Source organism: Anthonomus grandis, chromosome 1 (genome assembly GCF_022605725.1).
Source record: "Anthonomus grandis grandis chromosome 1, icAntGran1.3, whole genome shotgun sequence".
In the NCBI taxonomy this organism is placed as follows: domain Eukaryota; kingdom Metazoa; phylum Arthropoda; class Insecta; order Coleoptera; family Curculionidae; genus Anthonomus; species Anthonomus grandis.
The window spans coordinates 14,946,975-14,972,442 of record NC_065546.1 but is presented as its reverse complement, the minus strand read 5'-3'; the positions used below and the strand labels follow the sequence as shown (position 1 = coordinate 14,972,442).

Here is a 25,468-nt window from a genome sequence, read left to right as displayed (position 1 = left end):
TTTCAAATCGATTTTGCGGCTAAACAGTGAGTCATGCAGAAAAACTTATTGAACATAAAATGTAAAGCTTTTTGTGCTCTACAATTCATCTTATGGGCCCAAAGCTGTAGAACCAAAATTCGAAAAGTTAGAGGGCGCCAAAGTCACCAAAAATGACTTTTTTCATTTTTTCACTGAGAAACAATTTTTTTTTCATCGCAAGGATTGCAAAAATGTAGAGGACAAAAATACCTACAAAATGCATGTCTTACTTTTTTCTTTCAATTTACCGTTTTTGAGATATAATGCATTTAATACCGAAATGTTTACTTTCGTGTATGTAGCCTGCCTCAGATGTTTGGCGAAAGCTGTTTTTCATCGCCTAACGTTTGCGCATCATGAAATTAAAGTAGAACCTGAACAAAATTTCTTTTACCCTTCTTAACAAATTGAAAAAAGCCATGCAGATGGCGCTGTAAGTCCACGAAAATGAAATTTGCATAGATTAGATGTTCTTTCACTTGCACAAAATGAATAATTGAAGTGATTTAGTAGAAAGGGATAAGAGAAATTGGTACATGGTTTACGGCGCACCAATTACAACAAAAGCAGAGGGCGTTGCAGTTGTGAAAGTGACCTGCCTCAATAATTATGGTTGCGTAATGCATGTAATGATAATTGATTACTGAATAATTGCATAGTACATGTTGATAGCATTACTTTTGCAAAATTCCATTCCCTACTTTTTTACTGCTATTCCATCATTAACATATTACTATATATTTACTTGAACACTTACCTGAATGTGAATATTTATCTTGAAACATCGTTTATGGTCGCCTGCGACCACTCGACACGACATTTCGTCCACGCATTGAATTTTTAAATTTTAAAGCATAACGAGAATACAGTGGGACAAGGTAGTTTACGAAAAATTTATTATACAATAAATAGTTCGAAAGCATACAAAATTTGTTTCAATTTTTTTTCGGTCTTTCTCTTCTTTTTGATTTCTTTTTGGTGGTTCTTCAACTTCATCTAATTCTAAAGAGCAGTTGGAAGATGTATCCGACATTGATTTTCCTTCTTCGTCCATTGCATTTCGGTTCTCTGAGGGGCTTGGGTATTTTGGCAATTTGAAAACTTGTGAAGGTAAATCATCAACGTCATTCTCTTCCAAATATATTGGGGCAATGTTGCTGCAGTTTTCTCCTGCACAGTACTTACTTGCGACATCCGTAGGCTGTCCCGCAGTCATTCATCTTGCATCCACAAGAAATTGCTTTCAGTATCGTTTCTGGCGCTGGATCTTTCGAATTCGCTGCCGGTTTTAGTCCTTGATTTATCTTCTCCCACCCCCATTCCAGTGGATTCATAGTGTGGCCCAACCACGACTGCACCTGCAAGTAGGCTCTGCGACTGTGATGGTTTGCCGCTTTGACGGATGGTGGTAGCGCACATAGATTTACCATGCTCTTAGTTTTTGCCTGCACAAATTTCTTGTAGCGTAACTCTGACAGCTTATCTTTTTGAGTATTCCCAAGATACAGACCCACAAAAATTATTTGTCCTTCATTTTCTATGTCTTTCGGATGAACTTTTCGTTTCCTAAAAATTTCGCCATGTTCTCGCACTTCATCATTACTCTCAAGTAAATTCACGAGTCTCGCTTTTCCGATCGTGAATGGAGCTGACGTAGTATCGCATCCACTGAATGCATGAGCTAAAAGCACGTGTGGCCTAGCCGCGTTGTACTTGAAACTGCTGGGTCCATACAACCGCTCCGGGACTTTTCCTTTACTAGGCTTCAACAAAAAAGTTTGTTGGTCGACTGTAGCGTTAGCAGTGAGCAAAACCAGCAAGTCAATGTCCTCGCCAACGATAATTGCGCACTCATGCGTAGCAGAATGATCAAGAGCGCTTTGAACAATCGAACAGTCCGCATCCTCTAAAGCCTGCATTGATTCGAACCCTAATTCATTTAGTTTATCCAATAACATGAGAATAAACCGGTCCTTGTTTCGGTCGTCTGACAGAAAGGTTTCTTGTGACACTGATATTTTAGTGCTCTCATGAAAATCAATTTTGGCTGCGATGTGCTTAGTAGAACGACGTTGTCTTTCGTATGATTTCAGGCTGAAGTCTTCACTACCCTGCGGATATCCATCAAAGACGATTGAAGTTCTGTGCTGAGGGTATTTCTTCATAACGTACCTCACGTACTTCTCGCAGATAGCTGCCACGGTTTGGTTTGTATCCCACTTAACCTTATGCAGAAGAAATCCCCCATCAATAGCATAGAATGAATTTTTCTTCTCCTGTATGAGTTGTTTTTCCAATGGTTCGAAACAAAGGTACATAGACGATATGACACCTTTCAGCATTCCAACTTTGTCGAAAAGCGACATAGGGTATGGAGCGAGTTCGTACTGGAGATACATTTCCAATTTCTCTCTATCCGGTTGTGTAATCAACATTCTCGAGAAAAGAGTGAGTGGAACTCGATCATCATGACTCTGTCATTCGTTCTGATAGATGAAAACATGTTAGATATTGGCTTAATGGCATTGTTTCGTTTGAAATTCAAAGAACCAAAGCTGTCCATGTTTGCGTTTCCAACCATGCTTTTCAACATTGCGTAACCCTTCTCATGAGCTCAGTAACAGTAAAAAAAGTAAGACATGCATTTTGTAGGTATTTTTGTCCTCTACATTTTTGCAATCCTTGCGATAGTAAAAAAAAATTGTTTCTCAGTGAAAAAATTAAAAAAGTCATTTTTGGTGAATTTGGCGCCCTCTAACTTTTCGAATTTTGGTTCTACAGCTTCGGGCCCATGAGATAAATTGTAGAGCACAAAAAGCTCTACATTTTATGTTCAATAGGTTTTTCTGTATGACTCGCTGTTTAGCTGGAAAATCGATTTGAAAAACTTTTTGAGTTTCCCAAAAAAGGGGAGGGGGGGGTGAGACTCTCAATTCCGAGGACTTAAGCTTTTCTTCGGAAATAGAATCGACCCTCAAAAAATTAGCAACTTGAATAGTTAAAAAAAAAAAAAATTACAGATTGACTGTACTATAACTAGATACGTGCCATTAAGTTTGTATAATGTATGGTTAGATCGAAAATTATTATTTTGACAATAGTTAAAGCCTATGGTCCTTCACAGTCTACTCCAATAATCAATTCTCTATTCAATTTAAATTTTGCCTAAAAAACATACATAGCATATTAGTTAAATATTATTAGAATGATTCAACATCATTTAGGAATGATATGATAAGTTGTTTTTACATGTACCATACTGTGTTACCATATGTATATGTATACGTACGTCTTCTTTATTTTTAAGAGAGTTTATTTTATCTCTAACCACATTAAAAGTCAGCTCATGAAATTTAAAAGAGTCAGTGGTGAATCTACCAGGAGTTGAAAATGTGGAAAAATTGTTTGTGGGTGTAGGTAATTCTGAGACTATAATTTCGGCAATGTTAACTAAAAAGGTATTAAAAGTTTGAGCAGTTGATTTTTTGAAGAAATAAATGTAGCATTTTTTGAACTAATTAAACTCCACATTGCTGCCTGCTTATTTTCCGAGCTCTTAATAAAGTTGTCATTTGAAGCTTTTTTGGCTTTGCACAGCTCTCCTCGATAGGACTTTTTATACTGAGTTAAAAACTACATGGCAGGCTTCAGGGCTAAACGGTTACCACTGCTAGGTCATGAATAGACATAGGAATAAAGAGCCCCAAGAGGGATTTCTCAACAGAAACATAGAACATCAAATAAAATTTTACAAATGGTGAAAACTACTTATGAAGTTCCAAGAAGGAAAAAAGAAAAAAACAGACCCATATTATTTTCTAACAAGATGCTGGTTGTTACAGCAAAAAAACAATTTAGGCTTATTTTTATTCTAGATATGAAGAGGGCTACCCGACTTTTACTTTAAAGTATGATGAAAATTACTGTCTTTTAGTCGACTTTTACATGTATATGGTAATTTCAAGGGTATCGGTTATCTGACATATATTATAACTCTGTCCATATTTCAGCGAGCTTTTTGATTTGTCCATATTGTCAATTTTTCGCTGCTCAGTTATGCTTCTTTATACATTCTATCATTTATAGAATATATAAATATATACAATACATCATAATTATCCTACTAAATCTAGGAGTAACTTGCATTACATCACTAAAAACCCTGAAAAACACTATCAAACATCTTGCTTCCAAGAATATATGCTCCACAGTTTTAATATATTAATTTCACTAAAAAGATGCTGAAGAAGAGAGATGATGATGAGTTTGTTTTCGGCAGTGACTTAACCTCTCTATTCGGTAGTAGGAGATGGAAAGACCCCTAGATATACCACATGATTCCTTAAGTAGTAGCCTAGAAGACACCGAAGCCCAAGACCGGGAATCCAAAAAAATTATCTGTTTCCTTTATAGGTTTAGCTGGTATGAGTCCAATCAAAACCTATAATAGGTCACGAATATGCAAACTATAGAGTGCCGAGCAATAAAAATATCCGAATAATGTGTTCCGTGGCACCATAGGCGTCAATTTTACTGGTTAATCAAAGACATCTGCCGTGGACCCTTCTCGGGTTTTCATGCACAACATATTATAAACAACAGCAAAGAATTAGTTGGTGATAATACTAATAGTGTTTTAATACAAAATCTTGCCGTATTTCATTAAAAATCGAAGGCAATATTAATTATGGTGGGTGTCTCAGTGGACATATGCAGTTTAATAAGGAAAATTTATAGCAAGGTAATTTTTATATTATCTTAACCAAATAAAATCTTTATCAATAGAATCCTAATCAATTAAACAAAAGTTAGGATTCTCCAGATTGCACTAAAAGCGTAACTAATCCTGTAACAATTTGTATTTAACAACGGTATCTTTTTTTATAATTGATATAGTTTAAGGCCAACATTTTTCCAAAGATCTTATCCAACTGGTAACTGGTTGAACTGGTAACTTTAAGCGAAATGTGTGTGTCGATACGCACTAATTGCACATAATCAATTGCTATGCTCACGATGATGGAGAAATTAGCGATTGCACACAATTCTTAAATGTGCCCATATGGTACTTACTTGTGTGTAAAAGTAATCCCAATATTAAAATATTCAGTGGCTAAGATGATTTCCGTTTGATTTAGTGTTCTTTTAAGTTTGTTTGTTTAGTATTCTAATATAGTAACGACATGTTTCATTTATAAGTGCATCCACATGCGGATACCCACTAGCCGCAAATTGAATTGCTAGAGAGCTTTAAAGCTTATAAAGCTTCTAGATGAGCCGGTGAAGGAAGGTTTTGGGGTTTACCTTGTCTGGGTGCCAAGTCACTGAGATAATTCTAATAAGAAAGAAATCAGATCATTACCATTCCTTAATCTGCCGGTCGGCCCAGAATCTACAAATAATCGACCTTTGCCTAATAAGTAGCTGTTGCATCACTAATGATTTTGCTTAACAGACAGACGCTTTTCAGATACACAAAACCTAATAGTAGATTGGCTAAGACACGTACACCATTATAAAAATGGCTTTGGATGTAGCATGAATGTGCATAAAAACAGTTTTTTTAAACTTTTCTACGATACATCATAAGAAATATAATTTTTGTATAAAGTAAAAGATTAACAAAAGAAATAAATTAAAAGCATAAGAAACATTGCTGAAATTATACTGAAGTATAAAAATTATTAAAAAATTTCTAAAGAAAATATAAAAATATATATATTTAAAAGTTTATGAGGATACAGAAAGTAAAATTCAGTGATAGGTCAACAAAATTAATTATTTGTCTTAATATACTTTTAATTAAATGATGTTTATTTAGTAAATGGGTTAAAGGTTAGATTGAAAAGATAATTTGTATGTTAGTCTATCTTTGCCGTGATATTTAAAGCTACCAGCTGTGGGATTATCTACTAACCAAGCTTTTGACTTAGCCTTTAAATGTTAGACTTGGCGGTGCATGATACAAGTGAATCAGTGAGTGGAATAACGATATAACTCCAAAAATTTGGTTTAGAAACTGTTTTGTGGAAAAAGTATTTATTTTAGAAGAGTCTTTAACATTGCAAAGTTATATGAAATCGGGTTCTCTAAACGAATATAAAATAAAATATTTTTTAAATTTATTTTTGTCTAAGATGCGGGACAGAAAGTCACTAGGAGTTATACGGTTTTTCCACTTAACTTTTTAAATTCTTTACATTGTTAATGTTAATTGATAAACAGAGTTGCAAATGTGTAAATTGTTTATTATTTATAATAGTATCTAACATACATTAAAAAACCTGATTCTTATAACACGAAAAACATTAATATTTCAAGGCCATTAGTCTTCAGCTTCCATGTTGGTGGTTTCCAATGACGTTATATGGCAGAAAAGTTCCAAAATTTCTCATATATTGCATGACTTTTTTCAAATTTTCATTTTTTTTTACATTGATCGGTAACATTTTTGAGTATGCAGGCACAGTCGGTAAAGTTGGGACTGCTTTAGGTTTGAATAATTTGAAATTTCTTGTGACAACTCTGCCAATATAGTCTCTAGTTATGACATACCCTAGTGTGGAACTATCATAAATGAATTGCCTGTAGTTTGATATTGCAAATTTAGCTTTTCTTTCATCGGAAGATTGACAAGTTTTCTTTTAATGGTTGGGTCATTAGTTTTTGTACTCGATTATATCTGTATAGCATATTGTTGTCGTCGTAAATGGTTTTACTTTGCGACAAGTATCATGTTTTCGTAATCCTCCGGAACATAGATTCTATCATATTTTCTTATAACTCTATTGAGCGAGCCGAAGTTTCTGTCGCATAGCAAAAAAGAGTGACCACGCACTGGAAAGTTGATTGATGAATTTTACGAAACCGTTTTGAAGCTGCAAGAGCCGGTAAGTAAGTATCTCACTACGGTGTTGTTACGGTTCTGGCCGGGGCATCCATTTGATAATATGTGAAGCTCTTGAATCTCTGCAGGCATGTTCTGCACATAATCGTTTATGAATGTACATACTTCATTTGGACCTTTCGCAGCTTGACTTTCATAATATGTATAAAAATGCCCAGTATCTTTTTTTAAATCATGTATTTCAAATCCTTACAGCCACAATTGCCTTAAATTAAACATTTCTTGGACGGGTATAACAGGCAGTGGCATATTTTGAATATAGTCGAATACTATTCCACCAACATCATTACGCTCGTGGCACAAAGCAGTTATTTCTTTAAGTTTGGAATAAAATTTGTTAGCCCTACGCTTACGAATCATTAGCTCGGCAGCAGCCACTCTCTTTGCGTTGTCGTTTAAATTTTGGTCTTTAGGTTTTGTACCTAATTCTTCGCATTGACTGCAAACATCAACTTGAGGCCTTCCAAACTTCAATGCAAAATTTTCTTTAAAGAACTTTAAATAGTTCGGGTGTAATTTTCCAGAAATATTATACATAATTTTGACGTTTAGAGCTGAATCAAGGGAGAGAACTTCTTTAGAACTGTAGTGAGAGATTTTATAGGGAAACGATTCAATATGTTGTTGTATTTTCCTAATAATCTCGGGTTTTAAGATATGTGGTCGATTATCATATGTACCACGTAGGTCTCTAGGTGACATCTGAGCAACCAAGAGTTTATTTGGTCGTTGTAATCTAGAATTTGATATTGAATGCAGACTAAGAAAAGCTGCCTTGCAAACTGATTGCCTCTCTAAATTATTATTCCGTATGAAAAAGTCACTTCCCTATTTTTCTTCCTATATTCCCCATCTGGTCGCCTCCTAGCTACTTGTCTACAATACATAAATCCATGCAAATATACATCCTGTTCATTTTTTGAACCTTCCTCATAAACTTTTCTTAAAACTGCTTCTTTTTCGTCCGATGTAAGTTCTGACATGCATTTATTTTTACATCTGAAAAAAAAAGAATATTATTATAAAAACTGTTGGTAGAATAGAATGTATAAAAAAAACTTGAATGTACATTTTCTGTGATTTAAATAAAAATATTCCCTGTTTACTTAAGCAAATATTAAGAGTTCATTGTATTTACGTGCAGTCCTCTTTGACAAACTTTTTATCGACTATTTTGTCAGTTTTAGTTGTATATTTTTCTCCAAGAAGACGAGCCTTCTTTCTTTCTTTCCGCTTCCATTTTTCAGGGCATGTTCTTTTTTGGCTACTTTTTCCTCTATCTGTACAAGAACTCTCACTACTACTACTGCTAGACATTATGATTTTTAGTGAAATTATCAGCAAGTAGGCATTTACGCTCAAAAGCTTAGGATCAATCGAATACAGTGCAAACTGGCCGTGACTCGTGACTGCTAACTAGTAAACAACATCCAGAAAAAAAACAGGATGGCAACTGACGACTTACTGACTGAAGCAGCTCACGCGCAATACACAGCTTTATATCGTTATATCGTTCTTCCACCCAATGTGGGTGGAAGAACGATATAAAAGATGGAGTTATACTGTGGTTCCACTCAATGCGAAATTACCCCCTTGTCATAAAGCATATAGGTTTCAAAAGTTATATCGTTCTTTCACTCACCGATTCAAGTACATTTGTGAGGATTTGTTATTTTAAAAAATTATTTATAAAAATAATTCATAATAAATTTAATATGTACGATAATTTTTTTAAGTCACTTCGCTGCACGATAATGATTTTTTATACATTCATCAGCTATAGAATATTAAAAAATATCTACAATACAGCATAATTATCCCACTAAATCTAGGAGTAACTTTAACCTTTTTTTAATATTATATAAATAGTTTTAATGGTCAAATAGGTAATATTTACTACAAAAAGTGTGTTTTCTTTTTGGTATAATTTTTAATCTTGGTTGCGAGTGTATGATAGAGTGCAGTTAAAACTTCTTTTTAAATGTAATATTATAGCTTCTAATTTAGAGCAATTAAGAAATTCATTTCTAAAATAGCTTAACATAAAATTGCACATTCAATTTTATAATGAGTGTAAGGATGTTAAACTTAACAAAACTGTTTTTATTATATATATTTTGGAAACAAATTTAAAATTTAAATTTTTAAGTCTTTTTATAATACTACAAAATGGCTTGTAACCCGTTAATTTGCTACTTAATGCTTTTCTGGATAACTCGCCCGCTTCTTCTAATACCACGAAGGCCATTATTACTTAATACTCATAATAGAGCAGGTTAATTAAAGTTGAATCTGTAATTGACCTTCTAGGAGCTTATTGCTTTTATGGTCGCTTTGCTATCGGTTGTAGAAAATAGTTACAAGTATTACTTATTTTATTTTGTGAAACCTATTGCAGGAAAGCTGTAAAGTAACATAGAAGGTTTTTGTAAATATACGAATTTGAGCCCCGAAAAATCGATGATTTTTCTCGTAAATTTATAGTAAATAAATATGGTGTTAAAAATTGAAAAAAATAAATATTCTCATGATAATAATAAACGGAAGTATAGGCTGCAGATAATTATCTATTATCTAAATTATATTTTAGTCATCTCTTTCGTTATTCCCCAATATTCTAGTGATACATTTAGAGAGAGTTTTGCAATTTCAATATTTTGACGGTATATAATTGATCACCGAAATTACTTGTTACATATTTGATAACATGAGTTAAAAGAAATTATATCTGCTAGCTTTTTTTTAATAGTAGATATTCACTCCTTTTATTTAAATTCTAATTATTTTCTAAAATGAAAATATCGATGGTCTAGTGTGCAAATGTGTTAAGTGTCAATAATTTTTCGCATATTGTGAGATCTCTTAGGACCTTTTTTGAGATAAGAGCCTAAAAATGCTAGTGTGTCCAGAAGTAATAATAGTTATAAAAAAGTTCTTACTTAGCACCTTTAAAGTACCAAAAAAAAATTTTTTAGGGAAGTTAATACCACATTGAAAAAATTAATATTTTTATTCAAACAAATACAAAAAATAGTTGTCTACCAAAGACAAAGTAAAAAACTTAAACTAATCTTTTATGAGATCTTTACTAACAAAAATGCTAATCAGAGAAGTCAGACTCTTCATTTTGACTTGGAATATTATTAGACACAGAAATGTCATTTATAAACTGGGTGTATTCATCGGGAATTTGGATTTTAAAAGATAATTCAAATCTTTTTCCTTTATATGTGAAACCAGTCTTGTCAGATTCTTTTGGTTTAACTCAAGTTTTGTACTTGTTTTTTTTCTTCTAACTCTTCCCTTGCAATTTATGTCTATTTCTTCAAAATTTTCTTGAGATAAACTGTATTTATATTGTATTATGGATGGTTTTTCTTTTTCAAAACGTAACCACTTAATATTTAACAAATTTACTTTTTCTTTTTTTGTGTTCATGGTTGTATTAAAAACATAATTATTTACCAGGCTTTGTAAATCGAAAAAATCGTTAAACTTCAAATTTTGTACAATGTATTGTTTTGGCCGTATTCTAGATGCTGCAACTAGCAAACACCACTCGCGGGTCGAGTAGATTTTTTTATGACGCTTAGGCTCGATGCACACGAGCGATTTTGTTCGCGACGTCATCTTTCATTCGTTCGCGGCGATCTCGCCACGAGAACGCCGTTCTACAGTGCACACGAGTAAGTTTATTTAAGAGAAATCGCATTCAACGGACTTTCATTACGTTAACAACTTTAGTATGGATGGTTCAAGACGTATTGCAGTGGCGTACTTATCGTACCATTATTTGTACAAAAACTCAAAAAGAAAATATTGGGTACATCCTCTTGTCAGTGCTAGACTTCTGAAAGGAGCTTTTGTGACGTTATTTAGTGATCTACAAGAAGATCCCTTAAAACTTTTTAACTATTTTAGAATGAGTATTCGGTCATTCGACGAACTATCTAATAAATTGGAAGATAAAATAAAAGGTGAAAATACAGTTATGCGACTTGCAGTTAACCCAGTAGAGATGTTGGCTGTAACATTAAGGTAAATAATTTTTGTTAGTTTGTCAATATTTTATTTCATCTCAACTCGTACAAATCATTTGAATTATTTTATAATAAATATGTAACAGTAAAAGTGAACTAATACCTAACATTATGAAATAAAATAATAAACAAAGAAATAATCAATTCTAGTAATAATGCTTTACTTAATTAAAAATGACTAAACTTACAGGGTGTTCAACCTAAATGTTACCACCTTGATTGTCGAGAAAATGTACATTAGAAAATTTTGAAAATTTGGCAACGTTGTAGGACCATTGGGCACATATATATAGATATCTATGGCGATGAAGCGTTGCCTCTACTATGACAAACCGGCAACGTCTTTGTTATTTTAAAAGGAATGCTCTGTATATGATTACATTTTTGGATTCTAAGCAAAATTTTAAGAATTTTAATGTATCACATGTCATAGTGTTATTCAACTGTTTTTAATGTAATACACACCACTGATAATGACGCGAGCGCAAGCGACCGGGGCGATCCGTGTGAATTGCTCAATGTTCCAACAAGTACTGCTTACCCGCAGAGCGAGGCTCAGCGAGGAATTTTGGCCGCCTCGTTGAAATCGTCGCGAAGTAGCAGTCCCCGGCGAGCGCCGGCGGTTAGCGGCGTCTACTCGGCGTATTCGCTGCGATTTCGCCTACGTGTGAATCGCACCATTTGATCTTTTGGTCTGCTACATGCGCGCGAGAAAACTTCGCGGTGAGCTCGCAGCGAACTTCATGAAACCATGAACCATGAAAATCGCTCGTGTGCATCGAGCCTTAGCACATTCAGTCGTCGCATGCATTGAGTCGGCCTCTAGATAGGAATGTCCCGACTCCATAAATTTCAGGACAATTACTTTCAGGTGGTTAATATTACTTACTGCATATAACATTGCTGTCGCAACATTTCTATTCCGGTTTTGATCACTACAGGTGTCTGAAAATGATGCAACGTGGCAAACTGTTTCAGGTAAGCCTTTGAGGTATTTTAAGAGACAGGTAACCTATCTCCGCACTACCTTTATTACCGTGGGTTTCATCCCAGATAAAACAATAATCATCTGAGGTAGCGGCATCATAAATTGTGAAGTTGTACACATTAAATTTATGTCCATAAAAAATTGACTCCTGCATGTGGTAGAGGTAGTATCACCTGGAGATCAAAACTAATTGAACGAAAAGTTTGGCCATGTTCGCTAGTAGCTCTTTTTTTATCTTTAGATTTCATAGTCATTGATTCTTATTCTCTTTTTTTGTGCTTGTTATACTCTTCTGTAAGCAGTTCTTTGTTTGTAGCGTGATGGTATGCATTGCACTGTGAGCACTGGTCCTTTTTTGGAACATGAAAAGCCAATGCTGGCTCAAACTCATAAAAAATTTTCTGATATACGAAAAGAGAAACGGGTTGTATTTTCTTTTCATTGCAAAAGTCCTCTTTATACAGCCTGTACATGATTGAAATGTTTAATTCTCGCGACAAGTAAAGTTTTTTTGAATCTTTTCTACAAAAGTGAGACTCTACTTTAGGAAATGAGTCTATGTGTTGCCGAATCAACAGTTTTGCCTCATCTGATGTTCTGTGTGGTGGCCGAGCGTTTTTCCTTTTGTCCAAACCGGTGTACAAACCGGTATCAGAACTGGTGTTTTTGGCATAATTTTCTACAATTCTATAAGAAATTACGAAAGTAGTGCAAAAAAAATTATGGCAAACTCTTTGTGGGTCTTTATTTCCATCTTTTAAAAAGAAAACTCTAGACGTTTGCCTATTTTTTGTTCAAAGACTATTTTTCTTTTTAGATACACGGACATTTTGTATAAGGCTCGACAAGTACATCTTTTGTTTGGCGTCATCCATCAGACTATAGTACTCCGTACAGAGTATATTTCTTTGTTCTTCTGTTATTTTTTGATGACACTTAAATCGGCATGTGTTACAGTTTACTTCTTTGGGTATTTTTTCTTGTACCTATTTGCCACTTCTATTTATGTACTTTTTTCCACTTAGTCTCAGTTTTTTATTAATTGTTTGTTTCCACATTTCTTTGTTCGCCTTTTTGCTTCTTTTTTTAATCTGTTTTTCATCATTTTCACTTTCTTTATTTTTGTCCTGATGTTTAACTTCAACCCTTTTGCGTTTCCTTTGTGCTTGGATTTCTTCTTCTTCTTTACTGCCTGATGAACTTTCCGGTTCATATGAGCTTGAAGAAGCTTCAAAAGGGTCGTCTTTATCTTCAATGTTGCTGATTGGTTGTAATACTCTTGATCATTTTGAGTTTGAAGCTCTTGATTACTGTCACTTCTTTCTGTTTCTTCAACCTCACTGATATTAGTACCTAAATTTATAGCATGGAATTGATAATAAAAATTAAAACCAATAATAAATTACCATAAAAAAGATAAGTTTCTTTCTGTAGAAATGTCTAATAAAAATATCGAGATAATCTGAGAAAATTATCTTACAGAATTGGATACATTCTGCTTCTAGTGGGGTAACTAAAAACTCATTACCTATGGCGACTTTTACTTCTTTTACAGTATTCTGAGTAACATTAGGTCCCAAATTCAAGATAATATTTATTAGATGGTAAAAAGACCTTACCCATGGAACAACTTTCTGCATCTGACAAACTTTTGAAATTATCACTTTTGCTTGGTACAATCACGGTATCAGATAAAATATTAATTTTTGGAATCTGTTTTTTTTTCAGTTTCTAAAACTAAAAAGAAATTCAAAGCATAACAGCGATTTTAAGCCTGAAAAGTGAGAATGGCCCCGTAATTCGCTCATGGTAAATGTGGCCGCGTATTTTCTACCAGATTTTGACACTAGGAAAGCTGTTAAAAAAAAAGCTATGTGAAAGTTATTTATTTATAAGCTATACTACGCACTTCAACCAGACACATGTAATTAAATATTTACCTTGTTTTTTTTTGGGGCTTCATATGGAACTTCAAGAGCTTTTTTTAATATTAGAATTGTTCTGGAACTCATTATCACTAATTAAACCACAAAAAATTAAGACCACGATCCTTTTAAACGTTTACCGGCAATTTTAACAAAATAATATAACCTCACTTTTAAATTGTATTTAGTAGCACAAATATGCTAAGTAATGCACTTATACCATATGAAATATTTTCATGAGTTTCAGTTAGTAAAACAAATCGATTATGTGTTTCCATGTGTAGCTATCTACAAAATGCTTGAAACAGCTCAAGCTGAGCTTTATCTCGTTCTGGGTCGTCAGAGGAATCACAATTACAAAAACACACCGGTCAAACTCAAACTTTTTATTCGTACAACCAAAATTAATAACTTTTAGCGCATCACCCTCGCTCATCAGGCTCTCGATGCCGAGTGACCTCGTCACCGCGGCATGTACAATTAACCGCCAGCGCCACCATCTCTCTGGCGTTGCCGAACATGTTTTTATTTCGCTGAACCGTATCATGACCCCCCAATTAAATCTAATTCATATGAACAGATTTAATTCTATCAGACGTTTTAACGAAAGCAACTTAAAACTAACATTGATTACAAAATTTCACGTACAAATAACCTTACAACTAATAGGAAAATATTTATTACAAACTAATTGGTTAAGCCTTCTACATCTTTATAACGCTTGAGGTTAATAATATTCTGACATGAATGTTCCCTACCCATAGAATCACCAATGACATACGAGTTAGGACCGTTGTGCTTCAAAACATAAAAGGGGCCGGTAAACAAAAGGAAGAATTTTTTAATGGTTCGATCGTCGGCAGAAAACTGGGCATGAGATCTAACCAGCACCCTATCACCAACTTGAAAAACCGTAGGATTTAATTTTTTATTAACCTTTTCCACGCGACGTTCAGCTCGGGTGCGCAACCTCTCGCGAACAAGTATTAATACACTTTCCAAATCTAACCCCATATTATCTTCACGTGGAAACGATATAAATTTTTCTATAGGCCGCTGCGAGGTTTCTCCAAATTGCAGAAACATCGGTGTAAACCCTGTAACTTCACTAACCGCAGAGTTTAAACAGCCTTCAATGAATTCGAGAAGACACGCCCACTTAGTATGTTTATCAAAACAATAAGAACGCAGTAGTCGGCCAATTTCTCTATTATATCGCTCCGTTATATTTCTCTCGGGAAAATAAACGGAGGTATGTTTAACCCGGATACTTTCTTCGGCTAATTTATTCCTCCATAAGTTCCCGGTGAACTGGGTCCCGTTATCACTTAAAATGCACTTTGGTTTCTGAACTTTTGGTATATAGTCCAGTAACACTCTATTTATGATAGCCTTAGCAGTAGCACGTTTTAAGGCATACAACTTAACGAATTTTGAGAAAGCGTCTACCAAAACAAGTAGTTGAGTTACCCCACCTCGCGACACTGGTAATGGACCTATTAAATCTGTACATACCAAGTCACCTGGATTCTCTACAATGACGGTATGTAATTCACCCCTACTTAGCTTAGAACATTTTGCCTTTTGACAAAGGTCACAAGTAGATACAATTTGACCGATATGCCGTTGCATTTTCGGCCAGTAAAAAATTTCTTTCATTTGAGCGTATGTTTTCATTCGCCCGAAATGCCCGTTTCCGATATGATGTGCTAAAATCAGATCTCTAACTTGATTCTTAGGAACACATAATTTGTATCCCGGATTCAGATGGTCTCCCCTCTTAAAAAGCAAACCCTTATATTCTCGAAACCATGAAAAGATCCGATACTCTTTCTCTGAAAAAATTCGCGGATCTCTATTAAGCTGCTCTAAAAAGTTAATTTTTTGTCGTATCCAAGCCTCCTCTAATTGATCAGCCCGCAGAGATTTTAAATTTTGTTTTAAATTATCGTAAGATTCTGATAAACCTATCAGCATAATGTGTAGGTTCGAAGATTTTTCTGGGGTCAAGAATAAACTTTTATTAGGGGGATTTCTTGATAAAATATCGGCAACCTTATTTTCAACCCCCGGACAATGTTCTACTTTAAAATCAAATTCTTGTATAAGAAGTGTCCATCTAGTCAACCTAGCCGATTTTAATTTACACGTCATTAAGAAACATAGCGATTTATGATCGGTTATTACCGTTAATGCCTGCCCTAATAAAAGGGTACCCCACTGCCTAAGGCAATGCACCAATGCTAGCAATTCCTTTTCCGTTGTAGTATACCGTATCTGACTTCCTTTAAGAGTGGTAGAGGTATAACTTATAACTTCCCTTTCTTCTTCCAAAGATTTCTGAAAAAGGCAACCCCCCACAGCATAATTCGAACTATCACATTGTACAAAAAATATTTTTTTAAAATCAGGATGTACCACTAAGGTAGCCCTGAGAAACCGGTCCTTAATGGTCTTAAAGGCTTCTTTTTCTTCCTCTTCCCAAGACCATTTCTCATTTTTTTTTAATAGTTTCAATAACGGTAATGTCAAATCCGAGTATTTGCGGCAAAACCTTTGCTCGTAATTAATTAACCCTAAAAATCCCCGAAGCTCCCGAATGTTGCGTGATGCAGGAAAATTTTTAATGGCCTGTATGCGTTCCGGATCCATTTCTATCCCCTTACTCGAGATTATATGCCCAAGGAACTTAACCTTATCGCTAAGAAATTGACACTTTCTTAGTTTGACCGTAACACCTTCTGATTGAAAATAAGTAAAAAGTCGCTCTAAATGACTGAAATGATCACTTATATTTTCCGAAAATACGAATAGGTCGTCTACATAAATTACTGTAAAATCCCGCGTATCCGATGGTAAAACATTTTTTAAACACCGTATCAAACTAGCCATCGAAGTTGACAACCCAAAAGGAAGTCTCTTAAAAGTATAAGAGTCATTTTCATAAATGAAACCTATGTATTTTCTATGCTCCGGTTTAATTTCAATTTGCCAGTACGCGGATGTTAGGTCAATGGTACTTATTACCATGCCTGTCTTAAAATGAAAAAATAATTCATTTGGATTAGGCGGATTTATAAAATCCGGCTCCATACGGCTGTTTAACATACGAGCATCTAAACATATGCGTATGCTATCGTCTTTCTTTCGAACCGTCACTAATGGCGAAATATAATTTGTTTTCTCTCTTGAAATAATACCCCACTGAAGCATTTCGTCAATCTGAGACTTAACTTCGTCCCGATATGCAAATGGAATAGGATACGTAGCACAATGAAAAGGACTATCATTAGTCATTATTATTTCGTGTTGGTAAGATCTTATATGACCCGGACATTCTGAAAATATAGACTCAAAGCGGCGTAAAAGATCAAACAAGTGAATTTTATCTAATTCGGATGCATTAATAATATCTACGGCCGCGCGAATATCACTTTCATTATATTTGTGTTTATAAGCACTAATATTACCCGGCTGTATCACCGAAACAGCCCCTGCGCTAGTACATAAATTAAGACAACGTTCCTCTAAAGAGCTTGTCATATGTTGACTATACTTAACTACATACTCGTTCTCATTTACATAAAAAGCAATTATGGATTTATTGAAGTCAATATTAGCCTTAAATTCCAAGAGCCAATCGAACCCAAATAATATATCTCGATTCAATCCCGGTACTACCAAACATTTAACATCTAGGTAAACTTTCGCATCAGGGATATATAAATTAATAAGCCCTTGCGTTCTAACCCTTTGTTGTTTTCCGCCAATCGCAACCGTAATAGCCACATTCGTAACCGGTAAAACTGACATTCTAGACTCATTCGCAATGGATTTAAAAAAATCCTCAGAGATAGCAGTAATTTCGCTGCCACTATCTATTAAAACTTCAACGCCTTTTTCTCCGACCACAGCCTTGATAACCGGCGATTTAATTGATGGTTTACATGCCTCAAATTCACCCTCATTCTCGCTTTCCGATTCGCTGAAAAAATCGAAATCTTCGTTAAAACGCGTCATTTCCATAGCTCTCATATTTTGCCTATCGACCCGCGCATCATTTCTGTCGACTGGCTCCGACGTTTGCCCATTAGCGCTCGAACCCTGTGTTCGCCGCCAAGTATTATTGTTTGGCCCCGTGATGCCACGATCCCCCGGTCCGCTATTATCTGAAGTTTGGGTCGGTCCCATTGTACGATCCCCGCGAGTCTGCACACTTCGTCTATTAACATTAACAGCGTTACCCTCTGTTGGGTAAGCGTATGTTGCGTCGATGTCTCGCAGGTACTCATCGACCTCATCGAACGTCCTCAGCCCCCTGGTTACAATACCCCGCTGAACGTCAGGCGGAAAATGCCTGCTCAAAAACGTTATTAATTTAGATTCGGGAATTCGTGACGATAAGAAACCCGCCTGGTTAAAAAGATTCGAAAAGTAGTCCGCGCGATTGCCAGATTCAAATCTCCCGTAGCTTATTTCCAAAAATAAATCTCTCTGTTTGTCCACCCCCCAAAATCTGTTTAAAAACGCCACCTCAAAATCTTGAAAATTATGAAAACTACTTTCTTTTATAGCTGCCCAGTCAGCTGCTGTGCCTTTTAAACACGGCAATACCAAGCCCAATCTATGTCTATCTGGCACGCCGGCCTCGTCAAAAATTTTATAAACCTTATTTAAAAAGGCTTAAGGGTTCATTTTTCCCGCAGGAGAAAAATATAAATTATTACCCCCCAATTCCTTAAAATTTAAAATATAGGATCTATCCCCCAAACAAGCATTTTGCCTATTTATTGTTAAGCCCTCTTGAACTATCGCTCCGGCCACCGGTAAACTTACACTCGCGGCCTCATTTTTCTCCCCACTATTTTGATTTTGCTTGATAGATAGATCGGTTACAGCCTGCTTTAACATACTCATTTCAGACATTAATTTATTTAGCACCATATTGAAATCATTAGACTGAGTTATGTTTTCGTGTGCGGTGACACTATTTGTTTGCGAACCCTCCGCATTATCATTATCCGAATCATAAACAAAATCCGACATTTGATTCCTATTTTTACTTTTTCTTTTAGGTGGCATTTTAGCTTCCTTTTTTTTTTTTACAAAGTAAGACCACCAACAAACAAAAACTGTCTACACTATTAAAGTTACTCGACAAAATACTACCAAACTACTAACTCTACCTTATCAAACTTAAACATTAATCTAGAATAAGGGTAGATTTCTACAAAAACCCAACTTTGTGATAAATATTAAACACTCCGAATATTCATTAAAGTATTCTAAAGCCCAAAAAAAATATAGTTCCGTGAGGATTCTATTATTTTAATAAAAACTAGGTAGATCCTCGTAAATAGTCTATTGTCCTTAAAGATATCCAAGCATGTTGAACTGTACCAAAACGTACACAACGTACCACATGCAATTAACTAAACACCCATAAGACGTGTTTTTCGTCGGCTGGGCTGACAGCAAATTATTTAATGATCCGCCTAGCAACAGCACGTCAAGAAATTGGAAAGAGCTTACCGGTTATTAAGCAATTGGTAACTGTAAACCTCAGGCCTCTAGTTGGGTGCCAATGAAACAGCTCAAGCTGAGCTTTATCTCGTTCTGGGTCGTCAGAGGAATCACAATTACAAAAACACACCGGTCAAACTCAAACTTTTTATTCGTACAACCAAAATTAATAACTTTTAGCGCATCACCCTTGCTCATCAGGCTCTCGATGCCGAGTGACCTCGTCACCGCGGCATGTACAATTAACCGCCAGCGCCACCATCTCTCCGGCGTTGCCGAACATGTTTTTATTTCGCTGAACCGTATCATGCTTTATATTTAGGAAACACAAAATAAAGTTTAATAGGCTGTATCAAATCAAATCTATAAAAAAATAGATTTTAATAAAACTCATCTTTTTATTTATATATTTTTTATTTGAATAAAATTTAAAAAAAAATCCCAGATGGGTCATTATAATGACCCAGATTTTCAAAAAACATAAATAATAACTAATTTAAACAGAAAAAATACAGATAGCCATATTTGGCACATAATACTTTCTCAAAGTTGTAGTGATGCGAAACGCTACAAACTTAAAGAACTAATTCTAAACATAATAATGAAAAATAAAAATAATTATTAATAACATTATTGTAAGAAAAAGTCTTCGCCCTCAGGTGATCAGGTGTCATTTACATCTAAAAAAACCGTTTTATCCTCATCAATGGTTTCGTCACTACTTAGCAAACTTGTAAAAAAGAGCCGGCAGTCATCTGGGACACTTCCAGAATTGCAAATTTCTTTTAAATGTTTCAGCTTTAATGCTGAAATTTTATTCTTTTCCTCGTGTAAGGGTTTGAGACATTTTTCCATGAAAGCAACTGTCACTCATCTTCCTCTGTGTGGAAGAATCATAATACTGCGAAAATCTTCATCAAAATCTGTTTTAATTTTCATTGTAAAAGGGAAGGCCTTTTCATACCTAATCCATTTAATATAATGCCAATTAACCACATTCCCACCTTGATCCTTGTTTTGGTTGATCATAATTAGCTTTGCCAGGGTTTTCCAGTCAACAAAAGCTATGTCTTTTTTTTTTAAAACTTCGTACTTAAGGTCATTTTTTTTACATTCCGAGCAATGGTTACCCATTCATGCGGCAAATAAACTGGGACATTTTAGGATGCAATTTCAATTCTTGCGTGCATTGAATCGCATTCCATTTGGCTGTGTCCTGAAACCAGGAATTTTTGGTCAAATTTTTACCTCTATCGGTACGGCATAAATAAACATAGTGGCAACAAATTGATTTTTATTTTGGCCTCCACATGTGTCACTAAAGAGCCTTACATTTTGAATAGATGTAGAAAGACTTTTGAGGTGGTGGAATAAACAAGATGCTGTTTCGCATGGGCCACGTGAACCTTCTACTTCAGACCACATGTAGCATTTTCCAGAATTATCTCCACAGTTAAAAATAGTGAAATTGTATGTGGCTAACTTTGTCTTTTAATAAAGAATGGGGTTAGTGGGATGTGTTGGCACATACAATACTTGTTGCAAATCAAAGTTGGCGGAATTTATTTCTTTAGGATTTTCCTTTGCTGCATCTTTATCCAAATTTTTTTCCTGACTGGCTCTTTCTTTATTTTTAATGTGATCTTCATAGTTTTGCAGCAAATTTACTTTGATTTCTGTGTTAGCAGATTCATACGCTGTACATGTTAGACATTGATCCTTTCGAGGCTTATGGAATGATAGGTTAAAATGAGAATTAAAAATATGGCGATAGAATGACTCCTTTTAACATTCCATATTTTCTTTGGCACAATCTTCTTGGTATAATCTGTGCATCTGCTTTAGGTTCAATTTTGGATCCAAGTACATTGTTTTGAGTCTTTTCTGTAGTAATGAGAAGAGACTGTAGGAAATTTCTGAATATGTTGTTTTAAAAAAATTACTGCATCTTCTGATATTTTAGAGGTACCATAACCGCCTCTCTTATCTTCTTCTGTGATGTTACATTAATATTTTTTTGCCTCGACTCATTTTGCACGAAAAAAGCTTACACACGAACGCAATGCTTATCAAAACACAACTGACCGCTTAAAAAAACGATTTAAAAAACCTAAATGAAGCGTTCTTAATCAGCTGACAAGTCCAAACAAGTAGCTAACTGCAAAGCGCTCCAAAATTTAATTAAAATAATTATTTCCAAAACAGGCTATGTGATTTTGGAGAGATATGGAATTCACAAAAATATATTTTCACAGTTCCAAAAGTAGCTATGTTATTTTAAACATATTTAGACCTCATAAAATAATTTGAAGAGTAGATAGACACTTTTTAAATTGCCAATTTTGGCGCCATATTTAAATTTATCGATATAGCCTCTTTTGGAACTATTACAAATCCTTATTTTCAACAAGGCTATGTAAATAGCTTAAAAATACAATTTTTGAAGATAGCGACATTTGGAACCAAACCATCGAAATGTTCTAAGTGCACTTAACACATAAGTTGTAGAAACTTGCATGTGAGAAGTACTTGTTCCTTTTGAAAGATGGCGCAAGATGCAAAAAATATACAGTTTTTACTTAGCATATGTGTTCGCAAGATAATAATGTCCTAGAGGATTTAGGTATGACAAATAACACGTTATAACCAAAATTGGTACTTAGCACCTTTGTACGCTAGACCATCGATATAAAGAACCTTAATTTTTGTGTGTTATTGATAGTGAACAGACACAACCGACATAGTTAAATATTTAACTTAATGAAAATAACATAAGTTAATTGAAACATAACTGAAAACATATTATTAATATTTTAAATTATTTTTTCCTAATAGAAAATAAAAAATCTAAATTGATTCCTTAATTATGTTTTTGAAAAATTACACTTTATATTAATATATATATATATATTTTATATATTACATAAAAATACACTCTATATTATACTTTTTTTTTTAATCAAAATTATATTCAAGAATTAAAAAAACTCGTGTAATAAGTTTTACATTTAAAAATAAATATGATACTCTACTTTCAATAACAACTTATTATTACTAAAAATAAAATGTCTATAAATATTTAAACATATATATCGTTTATAACAGACTTATAAATATTTGCTAGTAGCAGGAGCTTGTTGATAAATCTGTTTCCACATATCTAGCCTCTTTCCGCCAGGATTTATTTCCATTTTTAACTCTTCGTCAATAACTAATGTATTTAACTGCCTAGCCCTGGCAGGTTTCCAAGTAATTTTAAACTCGTCTTCCTCTGGGGTAGGGTTACCGTATCTAGCAAAATTAGACCAAAGCCGTAACATACGTCTTAAGCTCAAATCTTCTATGCTGCCTGGTTCTATAGACTCTGGAGTAACCAAGGTTTTAAATAAATAACCCAAGTCATCTGCATGAGAGCAGCCTAAAAAATAATGTTATTAATTATTTATTATTTACAAACTGGAAGCATCCTTACCAGAAGCATGTTCTAGTTTTAAAAGAGTCTTAATCGTATTAAGCTTAGTTTCTAATGATAACTGATACAAATAAACTGGCAGTGGAGATGACTGGGCATGGTTCTTAACACTTCCTAGGATACCCATGACGAACATTGCATCTGACATTAGCTAAAATTTATACAAATGTTAAAAACTTGGTACGTTTAAAAATTAATTAGTCTAAATGAAAATAAATTTTCGAGGTAATACCCTAAAAGGGGCCACGAAATAATGAATTTACAAGACCCAGACGCAAAAGTTTCATTAATTAAAAGTACATTAGGCGATGACACGATAATATATTATTTTTAGTTTTTGGACACATCAAGAAATTTAAATGGGTTTGGGTGTGTTTTAAGTAAAAATTGTAGGGTCTTTGACATTGTAAATATATAAGTACAGTTAAAATTATTACAAATTATCTTTTTTTGCAGATATACTGTCTAACAATTAAAAGTGAGTATGAACACGTTTTTGTAGACTGTGTATTTTGAGCGCTTGTTTTGTTGTGCTTTAGATAGACATGTATAATTTGGTTAAATTCGTTAATTATTAGTAGGATTTCTTTTGAAATTGAAAATAGTTACACAATTATCTAAGTTGGACAAAACATAATTGTAATAAATAAAACGATGCAAAAATTTCTTAGTACATACTGTCAAACAAATTAGTTTTTAAGTTTTAAGATAAATTCCAAATTTTATTTAAAATTTATAAATTTGTCCAATAATAACATTAATATTTATATGGCATTGTACGCACATTTCCATTAATACAGTTTTTTCTAGATGTGATCATTGACTACTTTTTCAGATGCAGTCCTGTAATTTTTTGATTTTTCTTAACTTTATGTATATTAAAATATTAATTTATATACAAAGTAGCCTAGGATTGAAAAAAAATAATTACATAAATTATATAACTGATTTTTAAGCTTAATAGAGTATTTCTTTAAGCAATAGAGTACTTTACCTTACAAGAATTTATTCAAGTTAATTTATAGTTTTCATACTAATTACCAAATTTAAACCACCTTATATTGTTATTTTTCGTTTAAAATTAGTTTATCAGATAAAAAGACTAAATCTATATTACCACTTTTTAGAAACATTTTAAAAGTATGTTAAGCAGTAAAATGTTAAGAAAAAATTAAAACTTAAATTTATTATTATTTATTTTTAAGAAAATCATTTTTGTGCATTGAGTTTACGGAAAAAGAGAATAATTGTTTTAAATTCTTATATATATTAATCATTATTATTAAATTCTTATAAGCTACTTAAACTAAGAAAATATTATAGTATTATTTTTAATACCTAAATACACCTTGATAATGTGGACAAATTTAAACTATTAACAAAATTAATAAAACTAGTTTGAATAAAAAGAAAGTTTGTATGAAAACTAGGACAATAAAAAACAGGTTTTTCAGGTTACTTAAGGAGTTAAGCCGTAGAAGCTGATTTTTGCCAGCACTTGCTTTTTGTTTGCTTTAAATGTAGTAACTTGTCCTTAAAAGCGGTTTTCTTAAAGTCATTTTACTTCTCAGTTGTTTGTTCCTAGATGTTACCACTTATATATTTTTTTCCTTCTCTATAATCTCATGGTTTCTCTGTTCTGAAGAAACCAATAGTCAGAAATACGGTTTGAAAGTACCACTTTTAATTTCCTATTTTTCGACTTATCAGGTACCTCGATAAATCTCTTCTTCATTTTATTTTCCCTGTCAAAGTTCTTTTTCAAAGTCATATTAACTTAAAGTTATGATATGATACCTTTTGACATATAACAATAAAATTTAAAAACATTAAAAGAGTTGATATCTAATTGCAAGCATATCTATTTTCCGCTGTATAATAGATATCTAGAAGTATTCATTTATAAAAGACTATTCTTTAGGTGTCAATTAAGGTCAGCAATTATTTTTATGTCTTCAGTAATTACTGTCTTAATTGTATTCATTTTATCATGCTACTTAGCTTAAATAGCACATCAACAAATGGCCACAAATATAATAATTTTTCTTAAAAAGCCAATATATTAGTATATATTGTATATTAGATTAGAGTGATGGCCTTGAAAGCCTATTGTTTTTTGTATTAATACGTAAAGTTTATTAGTTTTCCGAAAAAATGCAATCTACATTATTAATGTTACTGTATGATATACCGTGTATGATAAATTTTTAAAATAAGTTTCAGCAAATGTTTATTTTGTTAGTTAAATTTATCGTTTCAAGCTTGAAATTTAATTAAAAAGAATTAAGCTCTATACCCAATTAAGTTATGCAATGATATTTAAATATATAATATTCAATTGACGTTTGGTGTTTTGAATCGTTTGAATAACTCAAAACACAGGCTCATAAAAAATAATTAATTATTAAATATCCAATTAAATAGTATCAGATTAAGAACACAGCCTAAAGTAACTCAAGCTATTATAAACTATTTATTTTATTTATTAGATTGAATTAAAATAAAATTGTAACGACACAATAATAATATTAAAATAATTTACACGTATGAAAATTATTCATTTGCTTCTGTTTATCTGACCTCATACATAAA

General features: G+C 33.4%; 2 protein-coding genes across 5 annotated transcripts in view; one reads left to right on the top strand and one right to left on the bottom strand.

The window, feature by feature from the left end:
• The window catches only part of LOC126737574 (ras-related protein Rap-2b), a 442,108-nt gene that overhangs the window by 153,020 nt on the left and 263,620 nt on the right, over positions 1–25,468 (top strand). For 2 of the 4 annotated variants that reach the window (XM_050442565.1, XM_050442539.1), the window contains exon 2: positions 23,333–23,354. The exons of the other annotated variants lie outside the window; for them this stretch is intronic. The gene's annotated coding sequence lies outside the window, so the exon portion shown is untranslated. The remainder of the gene's footprint in view (positions 1–23,332; positions 23,355–25,468) is intronic. 4 annotated transcript variants of the gene reach the window in all.
• The window catches only part of LOC126737590 (juvenile hormone esterase-like), a 41,560-nt gene continuing 38,382 nt past the window's right edge, over positions 22,291–25,468 (bottom strand). The window contains exons 8-9 of the mRNA XM_050442573.1: positions 22,877–23,027; positions 22,291–22,822 (exon numbers count right to left, since the gene is read on the bottom strand). Of these exons, the coding sequence (XP_050298530.1) occupies positions 22,512–22,822; positions 22,877–23,027 (462 nt within the window). The 3' untranslated portion in view covers positions 22,291–22,511. The remainder of the gene's footprint in view (positions 22,823–22,876; positions 23,028–25,468) is intronic.